This window comes from Vicia villosa, unplaced genomic scaffold (assembly GCF_029867415.1).
Source record: "Vicia villosa cultivar HV-30 ecotype Madison, WI unplaced genomic scaffold, Vvil1.0 ctg.001319F_1_1, whole genome shotgun sequence".
Classification (NCBI taxonomy): Eukaryota; Viridiplantae; Streptophyta; class Magnoliopsida; order Fabales; family Fabaceae; genus Vicia; species Vicia villosa.
This window is the reverse complement of record NW_026705573.1, coordinates 326,567-343,711: the sequence shown is the minus strand read 5'-3', so window position 1 is coordinate 343,711 and position 17,145 is coordinate 326,567. Positions and strand designations below refer to the sequence as shown.

At 28.1% G+C, this 17,145-nt stretch overlaps 1 protein-coding gene and 1 long non-coding RNA gene across 2 annotated transcripts; both read right to left on the bottom strand.

Moving 5' to 3' along the window:
- Window positions 1–1,072: 1,072 nt before the first annotated feature.
- LOC131634594 (uncharacterized) lies at window positions 1,073–1,981 on the bottom strand. The gene is made up of 2 exons (XM_058905258.1): window positions 1,777–1,981; window positions 1,073–1,242 (listed from the first exon to the last, which is right to left on the bottom strand). The coding sequence occupies exons 1-2, from the start codon at window positions 1,979–1,981 to the stop codon at window positions 1,073–1,075; spliced, it is 375 nt and encodes a 124-aa protein (XP_058761241.1).
- Window positions 1,982–6,764: 4,783 nt separating this feature from the next.
- Window positions 6,765–7,431, bottom strand: LOC131634610 (uncharacterized). Its single transcript, XR_009293590.1, has 3 exons — window positions 7,375–7,431; window positions 7,204–7,265; window positions 6,765–6,964 (listed from the first exon to the last, which is right to left on the bottom strand). It is a non-coding gene; the product is annotated as an uncharacterized LOC131634610 (long non-coding RNA).
- Window positions 7,432–17,145: the final 9,714 nt, after the last annotated feature.

Sequence of the window (17,145 nt, the reverse complement as noted above, 5' to 3'; positions counted from 1 at the left end):
AGCATACTCGATAAAATCGGTTCAAAGGTGCCACTAATTAAACTAAATATTAACAATATTTGGCACCTAACAACAAAATCAGCGCAAGAAGCATTGACTCAGAAGGTTCAAGTATGCAACATCAGAACATGCTCTCGCAAGACATCAGAAGATGGTCAAGCAGAATCAGAACATGGTCTATTGAAGCATCAGAAGAACTTGAGATCAGAAGCAGAAGCACTGAAGTTCTCATGGTATCACGCTAGAAGCACTTCAAGGTCAGAAAACAAGAAGATGCCCTGCACCAAGCTGTTTGACTCTGTTGATATTCAAACGTTGTTTATACAAACATCAGATCAGAAGCAAGTACAAGATGGCAGGCTACGCTGGTTGACAGAAGGAACGTTAGAAGCTATTAAAGGCAAAGTCAGTTAAAGCAGGAAAAGCAAGGCTCGAGGTATTTGACAAAAGAGTGAAACATTAAATGCAATGCTGTACGGATCACGCAACGCATTAAATGCTCCCAACGGTCATCTTCTCAAACGCCTATAAATAGAAGTTCTGATGAGAAGCTGAATACAACACTTTGCGCAAACATACAGAAACGCTGTCAAATTCAAAAGCTCTCAAACTTCATCTTCAACCTCACTTCATTACTGTTGTAATATCTTAGTGAGATTAAGCTTAAACTTTAAGAGAAATATCACAGTTGTGATTATAGCTTTTAAGAACCATTTTATAAATCTTGTAAGAATTTGTTTACATTAATTTGTAAAGAACTAGAGGAGATCAAGTGGTGATCGGATTCTCTAGAAAGTCTTAGAGGGTATCTAAGCATTGTGTTCCTAGAGTGATCAGGTTGTGATCAGAATACTCTAGAAGACTTAAAGGGTATCTAAGTGGAAAACCATTGTAATCTTGTGTGATTAGTGGATTAAATCCTCAGGTGAGGTAAATCACTCTAAGGGGGTGGACTGAAGTAGTTTCGTTAACAACGAACCAGGATAAAAATATTGTGTTCATTGTTTTTATCTTAAGAGTTTTTAAAGTCACACTTATTCAAACCCCCCCTTTCTAAGTGTTTTCCTATCCTTCACATCTCAAACTCAGATTGCATCTGTTTGACAAAATGTTGGACCATCTCATCCGACATCCCACCAAAGACAATGTCATCCACATATATTTGAGCTACCATGAGTTTTTCATCCTTTTCTTTGACAAAGAGGGTTTTATCAATTCCACCCTTCTTATATCCATGATGAACTAATACATAAGTTACAATTCTTCTCATCATTCTCATAATTCTTTTTGTTGTTAAAATCAATTCATCTATTAACAGTATGTAATATGCATGTGCTATAGATGTGTAATGATAATTACACTAAGTAAAGTAAATAGGTGATTTTTTTATATAAAATGGAGGGCTAAAGCCATAAAAGAAAAGCAACTACACAGAGACAAAGAAAAAACTACTAATTCCTAAGGAATTGGCCGCCATAAAAGACCAGATAAAACCAGGAGCAACTCGGTGAGTAGAATCACTCTTATCCAAGCAAGCTTTAGTAGCTAACGCGTCAGCACACATATTAGTGGATTTGTGTGCATACGAAATAATAACCATCTCATGCAACATAATTAACTCTTTTATCTATCGTAGTAGAGGGATGCAATCCAAATATCCAATAACACTTTCTTCAATTGCTTGCACCACTACCTTGGAGTCACTATTTATTTCCACCTTATTGAGACCCAAGGATAGAGTAAGTTTCAATCCTTCAGCAACTCCTCAAAATTCACCATGAAGAGCAGAACAAATCCCTAGATACTTTGATAAACTCCCTCTCCAATCGCCATTATGATCTCTTACAATGCCACTACAACCAGCTTCCTTATTGGCTTTACTAGCCCCATATGTATTAAGCTTCCACATACCGATAATGGACAGTTTCCACCCCATGAGCCCACTGTTAACTTCTCCTCCTTGATAGTGTTTATTAGTCATGATAGCGCTCTCATATTCTTGCTTTCTTCTATAATGTGATTTTTGTTTACTACATAATTTGTGTTTGAATAAAAACATTGTGTGGTTTACGTTATATGTCATCAATGCTTTTGAACGAAAATTTATATTTTAATTAATGAAGTACGGTGACTAAGTAAAAATATCTCTACATTTTCTTGCTTTCATATATGAATCATGAAAATATATAATTGAAAATGACTTTCTTTCAAAAATAGTGGTTTCTGAAAAAGACCTGAGAATTTGGAATTAAATTATTTGATTCAAATGTTAAATATTGTTAATATTAATTGATATTGTATCTTGAGATGTGGAACTTTGAGAATCTTATTACGGAGGATAAAAAATTTGGGATTCCCACAAATAAATAATCTAGTGAGAAAGATTCTCCATGGATTATTGAAATATAAATCGAAAGTTCTTCACGGATTGTTGAAACACAACCCAAACTTAGGATAAGCAAGAGGGCGATAGATGAGAAAAGACCTGCATTTGGGAGAAATTTGATGAGTTGAATTGTTTTTAAATGTATGAAAAATTTCATGAAATATTGTTGATTAGTTTTCAAAAAGGCTCGGTGTTGACCAAAAGCTTATTTGCTTTTGAATTTTATTGTGAAAATGATTTGACGGGATTATGATTTATTTATGAAAGTGGTGAATGATCGGTGAATTGCTTATTGAGAAAAGCCACTTGATGTTAACCAAGAGTTTTTCATTTGAAATTGATTTTGGTTTGAAAAAGAGACTTGATGTTGATCAAGCATTTTGACTTTTTGAATTTAAAATGGTTTGATTTGATATGAGTTTGAAAAGAGACTTGAGTTGATCAAGTGTTTGATTCGTATTTATTTAAAATTGGTTTTATTTAGTAAAAATACTTGTTGCTGACCAAGTATTGAATTATTTTGAACTATTGATTTTAAAGATGATTGATTTGTTTGGAAATTAACGAAGGTGGGTGAAGCGCTTTTAAAAATCACTTGATGTTGATCAATATTTTTTATTTATGAAAGATTGTTTAATCGCCGCTTATTTTCTTGTATTAACAATCATGTGTTAGCTAAAGAAACAATAAAATAAAATAAAGTAATAAAAATAAAAGCAATAAAAATAAAGGGAAGAGAGACACACTATCAATACAAGAGTTGATCAAAGCTAAAGAAAATAGAACTAATAAAGAAAATAATAAAAGGGGGAAAGATACTATATCAATACATAATGTGTGAGCAATTAAAGGAAATATGAGAAAATACGAAAAATAAAATAAATAAAGCATAAAAGAAATAAGGGTTAAATATACGATGCCCCCCTGCCACTAGGGCGAGTTTCGATTTTGCCCCCCTGAAGTTTTTTTTTTTGTAAACTGCCCCCTATAAAACAAAGATTCTGTTTTCAGAAGCCCCTATCCCTTGTTTGGCTGACTGGACGTGAGGGATTTGGCTGACTTCCCTTGTTTGACTGACTGGACTTGTACTATGTTTTATAGGCAAAAACCATTCAAAAATTTTGTCAAACCCAGGATTCAAACCTGGTAGTTGCAGGTTACCAACCAACATCTCCAACCAATTAAACTATTTCATTTTATTGACATTTTTTCGTTTCAAAATCAATTTAATATATATTACTTACATTTTAGCTATCATTTTTATAAACTAACCCTAATTAATATTTTATATAATATAAATATAAACTAACAATAATTAATAATTAAAAAACTGAACAATAATTAATAATTAAAAAAACTAAACAATAATTATACATATTAAAAAAATTAATATATTATAAAAAAACGTTAATATATAATTAAAAAAATATTAATATATTATAAAAAAACGTTAATATATTAATGTTTTTGAAAAAAACGTTAATGTATTATTTCATAGTATTATTTAATAAAATTAATATTATATTAAATTAATATTCCAATATATTAAGGTCAGTTTCCAATATATATAATTTAGTACATATTAATATACATACTAATGTTAATTTCAAAATGTTAGTTTCCAATATACTAATGTTAGTCTCATATGTATTATAACTTCATATTATAACACATATATATATTAACGTTAAATGTTTGTAAAAATGAATAAAATGTATTTTATAAAAATGTTTGTTTTTAAAAACGTTTTATATAATATTTTAAATTTATAAATTCTTAGTATATATGTTACATATATATAAATATACTGAACATATAAATATACTGAACATATAAATATTATATAAAAAAATAAAACGTTAATATTTGTTAGGGATTTATTAATTATTGCTCAGTTTTATAATTGAAAAATATAATTAGTTTTATAATTATTGCATCATCTATATTTATTTTATTTAGTTAATATATATAATAAATAAAATAATTTTTAAAAATTCAGTTATATATAAAAATTAACTGTGGTAAATTAATTGTGTTATAAATCATTTTTATATATTTTTATAAATTAATATGTATAAACAAACATTATTATAAACTATATTTTATCCATTTTATAAAGTAAGAAAATTATATAAATTAACATTTTATAAACAAACATTTTTATAAACTACATTTTATCCATTTTATAAAGTAAGAAAATTATATAAATTAACATTTTATAAACAAACATTTTTATAAACTACATTTTATCCATTTTATAAAGTAAGAAAATTATATAAATTAACATTTTATAAACAAACATTTTTATAAACTACATTTTATCCATTTTATAAAGTAAGAAAATTATATAAATTAACATTTTATAAACAAAATTTTATAAACTAACAATATACTATATAAAACGTTAATTAAACAATATACTATATAAAACGTTATATAAATTAACGTTATATTATATATTATATTGAATTTGAAACGAAAAAAAATCAATAAGATGTAACAGTTCAGTTGGTGGGAAATGCATGATGGCAACATGCAAGGACCAGGTTCGATTCACAAATGTTTTGAATGATTTTTGCTTATTAAACATAGTAAGCAAGTCCAGTCAGCCAAACAAGAAATTCAACTGCCCAGTCAGCAAAATCTTCCACGTCCAGTCAGCCAAACAAGGGATAGGGGCTTCTATTAAACATAGTAAGCAAGTCCAGTCAGCCAAACAAGAAATTCAACTGCCCAGTCAGCAAAATCTCCCACGTCCAGTCAGCCAAACAAGGGATAGGGGCTTCTGAAAACAGAATCTTTGTTTTATAGGGGGCGGTTTACAAAAAAAAAACTTCAGGGGGGCAAAATCGAAACTCGCCCTAGTGGCACCCAAGAAATAATAAAAAGGATGAAGATGCACTATCAATACATGAATAAGAATAAATAGCATAAAAATAGAGCGAGATGCATTATCAATACACGAGTAAAATGTATGGACTCTCTTGCTGGGATATGAAACTGGAAAGTAAAATTTATGGGAATTGAAGAGATCATTCTGTAAAGGAATTCTAATGAGAATTCAATAGAAGTAAATGGGAAGACTCACTAGGGAAAGACAATGTCACTAAGAAATCGTGCTCAACTAATGAGTTGATTCTCATCAAAAGAAATAGTTGACATCAATCAATAGATTGATGAAAGTCACACCAAATTGTCATTGAAGAACCCTGGAGATAAATGTGAAGTTACATGTTACATGCCGCTGCCTCATGAGTCATGGGTTAAATGTTTTGATTGCTTATCTTTTAAGTTTTTGGTTTTTTATTTTATTATTTAGTTTCCTTTCCTATTATGCATCTCTAGGTTGATATTTAAATTTGTTATTAGCATATGCATAAATCAAAGTGTTTGGTTATAGTTTAAACAACTAGTAATAAATCTGTGCGTTTGCACGGGTTCTCGTGTGGGACGCGTATTTGTTTTAGATGTATATTTTTAATAGAAAAATGTCTGAGACCCGTTAAAAAATAATAATTGAATGTATAGAAAAATGTCTGGTACCCGTGATAAAATAATAATTGAATGTACAGAAAAATGTCTGGTACCCGTGAAAAATAATAATTGAATATACAGAAAAATATTTGGTACCTATAAAAAAATAATAATTGAATGTATAGAAAAATGTCTGGTACCATGCAAATAATAGAGTTTTTCCGTTAATATTCAATATTTTGATCAGTATTTCCATGTCCCGTTAATATTCAATATTTTGATAAGTAACTTCATTTTCCTATTAATATTTTGATAAGTACCTGTTTTAGGGATATTCGAGAATCTTTAGGTATATTTGAGTATCTTTAATTGTTTAGAATTTCCTCAAATCTTTTTTTTCACTAATTCAAAGTATTTAGTACTTTATACCTACAAAAATAGAGAAGATAAATTGTCATGAAAAACAAAATCAATGCATTGAAATTCTTTTAAAAAAATACACATTAAATAGAGAAGGAAAAGATTTAAAATTAATATTATTAATCCAATTATGAAAAGATAAAGAAATAGTGAAGTTCATAGGTGCAGGTATTAAAAAATTTCAAAAAGTATAACTTGATTAAAAATATTATACTATTTTTATAGAGTTTAAAATTTAAATTATATTTATTTTCCATAATTTTATATCAATTCTAATATTTGAAATAATTTTATCAAGACACTTCATATTGATTCCTTAATTCAATATTAAGAGCAAAAATTATAGCACTTTTGACCAGTTAAACATAATATGTACAGAATTTTATACCTATTGATTCTATAGCAGATTAGAGGGTGAGAGAGTTGTAGCATATGGCAATGAATACATAATTCTGCATTATAGTTATGTTGCAAATCACCAAATCTCAATCATCAAGTGAGTATGTTCTACCTGAAACATGAAAAGTTAAACTCACATACACACAACATAAAAAGTTAGATAAATTCTGAATTTGAAAGCTTACATCTTAGCTTAGATGCAAACTCAAAATTTTTGTTGAAGCATAGAAAGCCATCATTCCCATAAAAACTCCAAAACATAAAATGTCTCATGTGATATTTTCTCTGTCACAATAAAAAGAAGAGACGATGAATAAAAATATAAATTAATAGGAATTAATAAACAAAAACAGAACAGAAAGTAGAAAGGATGAGCAGGAAAGTGAAAGAAACAAATAACATAAATTTAGAAAAAACATATAAACCAGATTTCATGAAGAGAATCAAAACTTTGAAGCAAGTTAAATCTAAAACAAATGCTCATTACGAAAATAAAAAAAATTAAAATGGAAGAAGAAAAATACTTTTGAGTTTTGATCTGTTATTAGCTCCAGATCTAAAACCTCATCTGCAATCTTTTATAAATCTGAAGAAGAAAGTGAAAGAGAAACAAAAATATAAACTTCCTCATGAAAAACATTAAAAAAAGTTCAATGAAATCGACAGAGGAAATCAAACAAAAGATGAGAATTTACCAAATTTTATTAATACTCAATCTTCAAACCTCTTTGGATCATTTCAACCTATGACTGAAAAATATATACAATGTAAATTAATCTTTAACTTCATAACATGAAAACATGAAACTTCATCAAATTATTATATACATACACAATTTTGTCCACAGTATTTTTACAGATCTGAAAATAAAAATAAAACATAAAATCGTCGCCGGAAACCCGTTTCCACCACCACCACAATCGTCGCTGGAAATCAGTTTCCACCACCACCACCACACTCATTATCGGAAACCCGTTTCCACCACCACACTCATCGGCGTAGAAAATGGTGAAAAGAAAGAAAATGGAAGAAAGAAAATAACAGTCGAAGAAGGATAATAGGGTGAAGAGAGAAAGTGGAAAAAAAAGCTACCTACATAAAAGGGTGAAGAGAGAAAGTGGAAGAAAAAAAAGAGAGTTGTTTGAGGTTGAGTACAAAGATGGTAGACTTAGGGAAATCATATATCTGTGTTTTCAAGGAAGATACAAGAAATATTGTCAAATTAGAAAAGGTATGGGTCTTTTGAAAAGCAGCTGAAAAACAAAGACAAAAAAAATAACAATAGCAAGCAAAGAACCTAGCCACGTAAGAACAAAACAAAGGGAAGCAAAGAAGCTGGCCACGTGGTGCATCCTGGAACCAAGGGGCAGAGGGGTAATTTCCAGACCATCTAACTTTCTTATATTGTAGATATGCTTTAAGTTAATCTATTGAGTTTTTGGATCAATTCATGACTATATTAGAATCTAAAAAATCACTTGAAGTTTTGAAAAAATGAGATTCTGATAGTGTGATTAGAATTACACTACTCTTCTGACTCAAATCAGACTTACAGGGAGATCATGAATCATTTTCAAGTTTTCATAATTCGAATCATAAATTTCATGATTCAAATCACAACAATTTGATTTGACTTACAAGATTGCTTTATTTAAATCACACTAATTTGAAATTTTCTTGGTTTTCTTCTAAAAGTCTAATTTAAATCACCATTTCTAATGACTTAAATCATGTGATTCGAATCAAAGTTTGTGTGACTCGAATCACATAAATGAGTTCTCATATGGTCTCTGCTTCTTGATTCAAATCACTTGGTTTTCTAACTCGAATCATATCCCATTTTCACTTACTTTTGTGCTAGATCTCTAATACATATAAAAGTAGCTTCTCTCAAAACCTTTAATAATTTTAGAAAACATATATACACTTTCAATATTGATTTGAAAACTCACAACTCACTTGTTCTCTTATTTTTAAAAAGGTTTTTGAATCTTTCTTGAATGCTTTCAAATGATTTCTTTAGACTTCTACCCCATTCTGATTCCATTTTCGTGTGGATCTAAATCTTATATTTGGAGATTTTGGATTGTTGAGGAGATTTTGTAAATTTTTTGACGTTTCTTTAAAGATTTTCTTGAGATTTCAGAGGTTTGCTAGAAGTGTGGTGTTGTGGCGGGTTTTGATAAGTTTGACGGAAAAGAGGGGGATTTTTCTCTTTAGAATCGCTTTAGTAGTGTTGTGTGGAAGCCTACAGACAAATTGAGAGTTTTTCTCAATCTTTTGACAGACCAACACTCAAGATATCGGTAAAATTGAGGAAAGATCGTTACAGAATGAAGACTTTGGAGAATTAAAAAATATACACATAGCATTACTTGATTTCTCTAAAGAACTAATATATATATATATATATATATATATATATATATATATATATATATATATATATATATATATATATATATATAAGATTTTGTAACATAAAGGAGTTTGATTTGATTTGATTTACAAAATATAAATCACAAACTGAAACAAACCGTGCATGCGGTTCCATTTTACAATGGTTCAAACACTTTCTGAACTAAATGCGGTTTTTGCAGCTTTTGATTTGGTTCGGTTTAATTAGTAGTTTTCTATTGGGCCAATTTAATTTTAAATAACCCTAAACACAATCATGATCCTCACCCTGATGCCTAGTCACAAGCTTTCTTTCGGGTTTTTATATTAACTTTTCATATTGTAAGATACTTAATGAAAAAATAATTACAATAAATGTACATCTTGTATTTGTTTAGAATAACTTTTATTTAAGGAAACTTTATTATCGAGTGAAAGATATTTTGTTGAAGAATCACAACTTTATTATCAAGTGAAAGATATTTTGTTGAAGAATCACAATTTTTTCTCTTTAAGTGACTTTATACAACTTTATACAGACAAGCATATCACAACTGGTATGATTGACAAGCATATCACAACTGGATTGGTTTATAGCTATAGAGGAGCGTGCAATGTGTAATACTAATAATAATTCAGTGACTTGGATTCCGCCTATGATAAATCAGTTGAAGTGCAATGTTGATGCAGGTTTTAATAATGTTCGTGGTATGACTAATAGAGGGTGGTGCTTTAGGGATCATTTGGGGAGATTCGTCAGAGCAGGCGTAGCTTGGGATGTGGGTCTTTTTTCTGTCCATGAAGCTGAAACCATGGCTTTGAAGGAAGCAATCCAACATGCCATCTCATCCAATTTCTCTCAGGTTATCTTTGAAAGTGATTGTCAATTGGTCGTAAATTCTATTAAAGCCAAGCATGTTGGCTCTTCTGAGTTTAGTTTTATAATTAAGTCTATTCAGAATTTGTTATGTTTTTTTCCGAACTTTGAGGTAAAGTTCATTAAGCGCCAAGCGAATTCGGTTGCCCATTCCTTAGCTAAGGCGGCCAATTCTTGGTCTAGGCGTAGTTTCCTTAATATGATACCTCCTTGTATTGAGATTTATTTGATGAATGAAAGCTGTTAAGTTTGTTCCGGTAAAAAAAAAAAGTGACTTTATACAAAACATCAAATTTGGTGGGCATGGTGTATTATGATAATAACTTAAGTGACTCAATTAAAACACACATCTTAATTTCAAAAGTTACTAGACGATTAAATCATTCATGACGAGAAGTAATTTTCAAAGCTAGTTACTTTGAATAGCCAAATGGTTTTACAATTACTCCACCACAATTTCTAATTCAAAAGCATGCAACCATTGTTATTGCCGGTATTTTAACTTGAAAACCGATGAGAATCAAAGTTTATAAATATGTATGTATTCTCTTTTATTTGCATGCAGCATATGGCTTCTAATAGTTTGAGTCCCGTGATGGAACTTGAGAATCTTGAAATCACAGCAAAGCCAAACTGGCTCGAACTTCCTAGAGACATTACAATAAACATACTTCAAAGAGTTGATACTGTTGCATTAGTGACAAGTGCATGTGTGGTTTGCCCTCTTTGGTGGAACATTTGCAAGGAACCTCTTGTATGGCGCACCATCGACATGATCACTGATAATATCTCTCTATCATACACTGACCAAGAATATTCTTGTATATTAGAGAAGATTTGTTACTATGCTGTTGACCGAAGTTCTGGCCATCTGAAAGACATATATGTTACCGATTTTGTTACGGTTGATCTCCTTCTTTACATAGCTAACAGGTATTTTTAATTTCTTGTGTTGTTAATTTGTAATGATCAGTAACCCTGTCACAACAAATAGTTAATTTTTTGTTGAACTTCATTTTCATAATGATTATTTAATTTACACATTTTTCTTTCCATTATTTGATTTGAAAATTTTCAGTGCATGTCAATTGAGATGCATAAGGCTTGTAGGATGCCATGAAATTACAAATGAAGTTTTTGGTGGAGTTGTGAAGAAGCATCCATTCCTAGAGGAGCTTGAGATTTATAATTGTTTTCTCCTAGATTTTGGTTGTTTTGAGTATATTGGCCAATATTATCCACATTTGAAATTGTTGAAACTTTCTTTTTGTCTAGTGCGAAACAAGAAGTGTGACGATGTTGCGTTTGTTATTGCAAAAACAATGCCTTAGCTGCGCCACCTTACAGTTTTGAATGATGGACTTACAAATGACGGATTGCTTGCTATTTTAGATGGATGTTCTCTTCTTGAATCTCTTGATATGCGAGGATGTCTCTATCTTGATTTGAGTGGAAGTTTGGGGAAAAGATGCGTTGAGCAGATCAAAGAAATACGGCTTCCACCTGAGTCTATTGATCGTAATTTTGACATTGATGATAATGATTACTCACTACAGTTGAAAATTTTGCAAAATCAGTATTCCAAAATTTTCAAGTTTTATTATGGCTATTACTTGTAGTTGTAAAGCTCGTTTGTTTTAGGGGTCATGTATTCTAATATTATTCCTTATGTAGTGTTTGACATTGGTCCCAATGTAAAATCTGTTTGAGTAATGCTAAATGGTACAAAACAGGTTTTTAACGAAATGCAAAATTTTATATTAATCTCAATGTTTTTGGTTTGTCAGCAAATTAATTGTTTTTCGTTTTTCCTTGGTGACCTACTAAACCTTATTCTTCTCTTTTAACCCTACAAGCTTCCAAGCTCTAGAGTAGTCCACACTATAACAAGAGATATAAGTTAAGAGAATATCTTAAACTCCTTATAAAAATTTCTATAGTCATTTGGTATTTTTTATATATCTATTAAAATAGTTTTAAATTTCATTCTGTATCCTTATTTACCCTTCAATATTGTTAATGTGTAATCTCTTAATGGTATTGGAGCGGCATTCTAATGTAATTTTTTTTAATAAAGATTTCATTATAACAACAACTAGTAGGAAATCCGTGCTATCGCACGGGTCTGGTCGAGGTTTTACATTACATGTATCCAAATATCACTTGTAAAATTCTTTTATATAAATCAATCATATATAAATTATTAAATATGACATCTTATTTTCTGTTAGATAACATTAATATATTTATAACTTATAATCATTTATCATAATTTAATTCATGTGTTTGAAATATCAAATATAATATAACTTATTTTGCAGTTCATAAATATTCACGTAATTTCAATTATATACTAATAATATGTACCAAGTTTTAAGCATTGATTCATATTTGTAATAAATCGTACAATTATTTTTATAACTTCAATTTTATAAAACAGTAGAAAAAAATAGTTAAAAGATAGACATTAAAATGATCAGTCAATAAATGATATCTCATAGATACATTCACATCGACCCGTCAATTATTTTTATATCTTCAAATTTATAAAAGAATCCATCAATAGCAGATATCTCATAGATACGTTCACATCTATCCGTCAATTCAGATGAGTTTACCAATTCCAGTTGAATCCAGATGAGTTAATTCTAAAAATTTATTAAATCTATTTGAGATATTAGTCTATTTTTCCAAACCTAAAATGTATCGCAACTCCCGTCAAATGCTTAAGAGTTTCTATATTTAATGTATATTCTTATAATATGAAAAAATATATAATTTTATAAGTTTAAAAAATATAATTTTAATTAAGAAATTAAACATAGTTAGAGAATAAAATTTATTAAACCTATTTGAGATATTAGCTCATTTTTTTAAACCTAAAATGTATGACATCTCCCGTCAAATATTAAAAGTTTCTACGTTTAATGTATACTTAAAATATTTAAAAATTAAACAAATAATAAAAATATGAGTATGATAATAGAGTAATTAGATCTTGAATATGTACAATTATAAAAAAATAGAAATTTAAAATCTATGTATGGTAAATAATATATATTTATTCTCATATATTTAAAATGTAGTCTCAATTGGATAGTGTAATAAATATAAAATCTCAAATTTAAAATACTTTGTAACTTATTTCCGTTTATAAAAACAATCGTAGATTATTCAATTTATAAAACTAACTATATTAATAAATCTTTATCTTTTATCATTATTTTTTATGATTACCATTTATCATTAAATTTTCATGACTATCAATTAACATATTTTAACATGATTATAATAATGAAGTTAATTTGAAAAAATTCTAAGAAGTTTTAGTTATTTCATAAATTTACAAAAATTACAAAATCTCAATTGATTTTGTTTTGTTTTATTAACCTTTATATAAATATCTAAATAATTTCAAAATATATTATATCTCAAATAAGGATCTAAATAATTATAAAATAAATTTTATTAAATATAATGATAAATTAAATATTTAACCTTAGTAAGTATTATTACATTAAGTTAAAAATACAACTCTTAAATTACTTTAAAAAAAATATTTTAAATTGAAAAACTAAATTATTGTTTACACTTCCAAATTTTGCAAGTACATTTTTTTGACATGTGGCCTGCTTCAATTTTATAAAATAGTAACAAAAGAAATAGTTAAAAGATAAATATTAAAATGACCCGTCAATAGCAGATATCTCATAGATACGTTCACATCTACCTGTCAATTCAGATGAGTTTACCAATTCCAGTTAAATCCAAATGAGTTAATTCTAAAAATTTATTAAACCTATGTGAGATATTAGTCCATTTTTTCAAACCTAAAATGTATCACAACTCCCGTCAAATGCTTAAGAGTTTCTATATTTAAAGTATATTATTATAATATAAAAAATATAATCGTATAAGTTTTAAAAATATAATTTTAATTAAGAAATTAAACATAGTTAGAGAATAAAATTTATTAAACCTATTTGAGATATTAGCTCATTTTTTTCAAACCTAAAATGTATGACATCTCCCATCAAATATTAAAAGTTAAAATATTTAAAAATTAAAAAAATAATAAAAATGTGAATATGTTAATAGAGTAATTAGATCTTGAATATGTACAATTATAAAAAAAATAGAAATTTAAAACCTATGTATGATAAGTAATATATATTTATTCTCATATATTTAAAATAATCACATTAAATTTTATCTTTTATTTTTTATGATTATCATTTATCATTAAATTTTCATGACTACCCATTAACATATTTTTAACATGACTACAATTATGAAGTTAATTTGAAAAAATTCTAAGAAGTTTTAGTTATTTCATAAGTTTACAAAATCTCAATTGATTTTGTTTTGTTTTATTAACCTTTCTATAAAGGTCTAAATAATTTCAAAATAAATTTTATCTCAAATAAGGATCTAAATAGTTACAAAATAATTTTTATTTTTATATTTTTATAATGAAAAACTAAATATTTAACTTTGGTATAAAATAATTATAAGTTGTAGTAAAAAGTAATAAATTTTATCTCTATTGATTTTGATTTGTTTTTATTAACATTTTTCTAAAATCTAAATGATTACAAAATATATTTTATGTCAATTTAGAACTTTTAATTTTAATAAAAAACTTAAATAAAAACAAAAATTAGTAGTATAAGCAAATTAGTTGTATTATAAATAAATTTTAAATTAATAATTATGTTAAATTATTTAGTTTTCAATTCAATAATAATAATCTCATTCAATTGAATTTAAAAGGTAGACTTTTTTAAATCTTAAATTATTATTATTGAATTGAAAACTAAATAGTTTTTCATAATTATTAATTTAAAATTTTTTATAATACAACTAATTTGCTTATATCTGAAATTTGTTTAAAATTTTTAAAAATTTATTTAAATTTTTTTAATAATATAAATTTTAGAATTTTTTAAATTAAGAAGAATTAAATATAAATTTTTTAAATTTTAAAAGATAATAATAAAAATAATGAAAACCTCGACTTAGAAATCAAATTTTGAGTTTTTTTGAGGAACTTTTTATAACGTTCTACACATGTCTTCAAAATAATCATTCAAAAATACACCTTGGTTTAACATGATGGACTAAAATTACATGCATAAAAATTTTATAGCAACTAAAATATATTATTTTTTTAATAGAGACTGAAAATGAAAGTTGAGATATTTATAGGAAGCAAAAATATATTTAACCCATAATTTTAAATTTTTTTATTAGATTAAATTTTTTAATTTAATTAAAGAACAAAATGTATAATTAAAAATTGTTAGATATTGGTGTGATAATCCAGGATATCTTCAAGAATCGTGTTCGTTCACTTTCCGAACAAAGTATTTCGACCCTATACTTGTCTGGGTTCACGAAATCTTTGCGGGGATAATTCTTGAAGAATCAATCTGTTTCTGACAATGGAGAACAGATCAGAATGTAGAGGAAATATCTAATTTCGTGTTTTCAAATCGAGACCAAAAGACTCCTTATATAGGAGACCAATAATAGAAACGAACATACACACCTGTTCGGTAAAACAATTACGTTGGTTGGAAACGAAGCACCTGTTCGGTAAAACGGTTATGTCCGTTGGGAAAGGGTGCAACTATTCAAACGAAAATTTTGCTCGGGGCGCTGCCCCGCTCCCCAGCCAGGGGCGCTGCCCCTTAGACCCCGGCAGGACGCTGCCCCGCACCCCGCCAGGGGCTCCTCCCCTTGGAACCCCGTTTCTATTATTCGTATTCAATTGTACGTTTGGCTCAACAAGCGTGCACTCCACACTATCCTAACTCGTTTCAAGCTTAACGCATAATTGCATCGGTCTTCAGTGAATCACATTACTACCAAAATTACATTGATGATACTAAAATCACCAACAAAAATAACAAAAAATTGAAGATTTCCTTATTCAACATTTTGATACAATAAAAACATTAAAATTAAGCCAAATATATAAAAAAAACTAAGCTATATAGGTCAATTATTTATTATCAAATATTTATCAAATTAATTATTATCACAAACATCTGCCACTAAGTATGTTGATTATTAGAAAGCTATATGTGCTATTTGGTTGGTCTGCCACTTTTTGGTTTGCCACTTTACATTTAATTGGTTCTTCACTCAATGCTCTTCAATAGAAAACAGTTACAATTGAGCTATATCAATCAATAGTGTATCAATTACAATGGAACAATATTTATTCATTCAATTAATTACAGCATGAATATTCTAAATAATGAGGAAAAATCGTATAAAAAATCAAAATAGAATGAAAAGATGGGACATGTATACAAAAATGAAAACAAAGTTAAAAATAATCAAAATAGAATCAAAAGATGTCCCATGTATACAAAAATGAAAACAAAGTTAAAAGTTGAAAAATGTATTAAACATAAGTAGAAATTACCATACGATTTTTGACTTTTGGTGTTTTCCTCATTATCCCCATGATTATAGGTCTTACAACAAAAGCACAACAAAATCATTAAAGGCAACAAAAACAAAACAACCATTATAGAAGCCACATAGATTATTCCGTATACTGTCAAAGCAATAGCTATAGCCAAAAGCATCCATGACAGAACATCGTTAATGATTGCAGCTGAAAGAGCAACCCTTCCCAACTCTGAGTTGTCCGCTTTTAACTCTGCAAGGATTCCAGAAAGAACAGGACATTCAGTGACTAAAGAACATCACCAAGAATTAACACAAAAGAAACGGTCGAGAATAGCGCTCTCGTTCTGAATGGTAACACCATACCATAAACTGCTACAATGACTTTCTACCTTTCATTCTTATTGTAGATGCATCCATCCATACTCCAACCAAGAATAGAAAATATAAAAGACCAACATTTGCTATTGACTCAAACATTATCACACTTCTTAGAAGAAAAACTGCATCAGCAAATGTATAAGACATACCTTCAAACTAATCAAAAACCCATCATAAATTAACTCTCCATCAACAAACTTTAAAAGCTTTTGAAACATAACAAAAGAATAAACTTTTTGCAGGTAAAATATGCCACTGTTTCATGTATCAATAAGAGACACAATCAAATCTCCATCAAATAAAAACATCATTTTTAATCAATTAAACAAACATCAGTTGAAATAAAAATCAATCTGCATAAAGAACAGACTAACTGTCGCATAAAATT